The sequence below is a fragment of the Grammomys surdaster genome, unplaced genomic scaffold (assembly GCF_004785775.1).
Source record: "Grammomys surdaster isolate TR1022 unplaced genomic scaffold, NIH_TR_1.0 810, whole genome shotgun sequence".
Taxonomy (NCBI): Eukaryota; Metazoa; Chordata; class Mammalia; order Rodentia; family Muridae; genus Grammomys; species Grammomys surdaster.
In genome coordinates, this window is record NW_021605229.1 from 1003248 (window position 1) to 1006689 (window position 3442).

Sequence of the window (3442 nt, forward strand, 5' to 3'; positions counted from 1 at the left end):
TATACCAGCACAGATTATTCTGTGTCTCCAAGTGAGATACCATGCTCCCTAAAAGAGGTCAGAGAGTTCACCAAGGTGTTTGTACCAATTGCCTACTCCTTAATATGTGTTTTTGGCCTCCTGGGCAATATTATGGTGGTGATGACCTTTGTGTTCTACAAGAAAGCCAGGTCCATGACTGATGTCTACCTGTTGAACATGGCCATCACGGACATACTCTTTGTCCTCACCCTACCGTTCTGGGCAGTTACTCATGCCACCGACACTTGGGTTTTTAGCAACGCCCTGTGTAAACTGATGAAAGGCACATATGCGGTCAACTTTAACTGTGGGATGCTGCTCCTGGCCTGTATCAGCATGGACCGGTACATTGCCATCGTCCAGGCAACCAAATCTTTCCGGGTACGCTCCAGAACACTGACACATAGTAAGGTCATCTGTCTGGCAGTGTGGTTCATTTCCGTCATCATCTCGAGCCCCACTTTTATCTTCAACAAGAAATACACGGTGCAGGATCGTGAGGTCTGCGAGCCACGGTACGAGTCCGTCTCGGAGCCCATCACGTGGAAACTGCTGGGTATGGGACTGGAGCTGTTCTTCGGCTTCTTCATTCCTTTGCTGTTTATGGTGTTCTGCTATCTGTTCATTATTAAGACCTTGGTGCAGGCCCAGAACTCCAAGAGGCACAGAGCCATCCGAGTCGTGATCGCAGTGGTTTTCGTGTTCCTGACTTCTCAGATCCCCCACAACATGGTCCTCCTCGTGACTGCGGTCAACATGGGCAAAGTGGGCCGGAGCTGCAGCACCGAGAAAGTCCTTGCCTACACCAGGAATGTGGCCGAGGTCCTGGCTTTCCTACACTGCTGCCTCAACCCTGTGTTGTACGCATTTATTGGACAGAAATTCAGAAGCTACTTCATGAAGATCATGAAGGATGTGTGGTGTATGAGAAGGAAGAACAAGGTGCCTGGCTTCCTCTGTGCCCGGATTTACTCAGAAAGCTATGTCTCCAGGCAGACCAGTGAGACTGTGGAAAATGATAACGCGTCGTCCTTCACCATGTAACATGAGAGCACAAAGCTATATGCCCCGAAAGCCTTTGTGAAACTTGCTATTATATATGGAAAACAAAAAAAAACCAAAAAAAAACAAAGAAAGAAAGAAAAAGAAAAAGCGATGCCCACATATGTACAGTTAACTACGGAAATTCAGCAAAGACTTCCTGTGAGATCAGACCCAGGGAAGTAGCACTCTCAGCTGAGTTCTCCCAGGTGTGGTTGACAAGAAACATTGTAGCTCCTCCTGGGTTGGTGTTCCACAAAATAAGATGTGGGGAGTGCTAGATTACTGCCAAGTGCTTATGAACGTAAACATGTTCAGAAACGTCCATGAAGGGGATCACAGATCTAGTGACCCCCAGCACCCGTAGCACAAAACAAGGCTGTAACTTGAGAAGCCAACAAAAGCCCCCCTGTAACTCATGTGAAGCCGACAGCAAGTCAAAGATCCTGTACCGGTTCCCTTTTATCTTTTCAGCAAGCACTAGGCTGTGGAGGAGGAAGGCAAGGGCAAGCATCCACAAACTGGAACATCAAACTGGGCGGAGGGGGGCAGGGACCAAGTAGGAAGTGGGGTGCCTTGGCTTGCTACTGGCCTGTGAGCTTGCTTCCACAGATGGAAGCAGACCTTTGTGGTTCCCTTTTCCCCTCTAGGGTAGGTGGAGGCTGAGGAAGCAAGCTGGGATACTGCTCCAGGCCCAGTTCTGGGTTTAGCAGACTCTAGCAGAGTTTAACATTCATCCCGTGGATGGTAAACGTGGCTTGTCTGTAGTTGAAAGTGCTTTTCTTCCAGTTCTGAGACGGAGGTGAAGATCGTGCTCAGCAAGACCTTCAAGTAAGCCCCTGAGCAGTGGGAAGCTGGCCTCTGAGATTAAGTGGATGTTTTGGTTGTTGCTCATTTAAATTGGAAATTGAACGTAGGGTTTTACATAGTGTCCTACAATTGTGCTAGCACTGTGCCTTTTGTACTCCAGTGCCTTTCTGTATCTTTCATTTAGAGAGAGAGATCCACTAAGGTCTCCAGGCAGGTCTTGAACTTGGCAATCTCAGAGCCTTGGCTCTACAAATAGCTAGGATTACAGGCCTGTGCTACTATGTCTGGCTCTCAGACTGGTCTTAAGGTGGCTCTACGCAAAGTCAAATTAGACATAGAGACAGGTTTCAGTGAGTCTTGGCAGAAGCTCATAGCACTCTAGTTCTTAAAGGGCTGCATAAGCAGATGGCAAATGTGTACTGGAGATGGGGAAACGCAAATCACATTACAAAAGTTGCTGATATGAATGTCAAGATACTGACATGTTCTATTCTGATACATGGTTTGGAAGCTGAATGGTTAGTGAGCTGTTGCAATGCCTTTGTTGACATCTATAGTGAGTGAGTGAGTGAGTGAGTGAGTGAGTGAGTGTATGCATATGTGTGTGCATGTGTGAGTGTGTGTGTATGTGTGTGTGTGTGTTTGCTCAAGTTTTGAGGCCAGAGGACAGCCTCCAGTATATTCCTCAGGCTCTGGACTTTTTCTTACAGGGGCAGGGGTGGGTGGGTTGTTTGTTTTTTCTTCTTTTTTAAGACCAAGTCTCTCAGTGCCTCAGAGCTGAATGAGTAAATAGACTGCCAGGCAGGAGGCCTGGGGTGGGGTGGGGGTAGCCCGGTCCACCTACCTCTGCTAGCACTGGGGTTAAAGGCATGCACCACCACCAGGGATTTTTCTTTGTTTTTTGTTTTTGTTGTTGTTGTTACATAGATTCTAGCCACTGAGCTGGTCTTTGTGCTTGCAAGCCGAGTGCTTTGCCGCCTGAACCATCTCCCCAGCCCAGCGTTAGAAACATAACTCTTTGACTTACTCCATTCTTTTCCCACATTAAAATACAAACTTATGTACAAGCCTTAATAATTCCGAGTCTTTTTATTTGTCTTGCTTTAAGAACCCTTAAGATAGAAAATGGGGAACAGACCGCCCCTCTCCCCCTCCTCCCCACCCGTCTTCATGGTGCCCTGGTTTAATTTCTGTTGATGTAATAAAACACCCAGCAGGATCAACAGCAACTTTGGGAAGAAGAGACCTGTTTCAGTTTGCAGTTTTAGGTCGACACCTATTACTGTGGCAGTGAAGGCAGTGGAGGAGAACCACAGCCTCAGTCAGGAGCAGAGGAAGAAGGGTAGACGAAGCCCTGCCGCTCACTGCTTTCTTAGTTTTTACACAGTTCGCCGGTTCGTGAAGTGCTACCACCTACATTCAGGACGGGTCTTCACACCTAACTAACAAGACACCCCCTACACACACACCCTCAAGCCAAACCCATCTAGATAACCCATTACTAATTCTCTGCCCAGGTGATTCTTGGTTCTTTTGGGACTACAGTTAAAATTAACAGGCATACATGGTG

General features: G+C 47.5%; 1 protein-coding gene across 1 annotated transcript in view; it reads left to right on the forward strand.

Moving 5' to 3' along the window:
• Positions 1-1460, forward strand: part of Ccr6 (C-C motif chemokine receptor 6) — a 12025-nt gene extending 10565 nt beyond the window's left edge. Inside the window, exon 2 of the mRNA XM_028782623.1 lies at positions 1-1460. Coding sequence (XP_028638456.1) covers positions 1-1065 — 1065 coding nt within the window. The 3' untranslated portion in view covers positions 1066-1460.
• The last annotated feature ends 1982 nt before the right edge of the window (positions 1461-3442 follow it).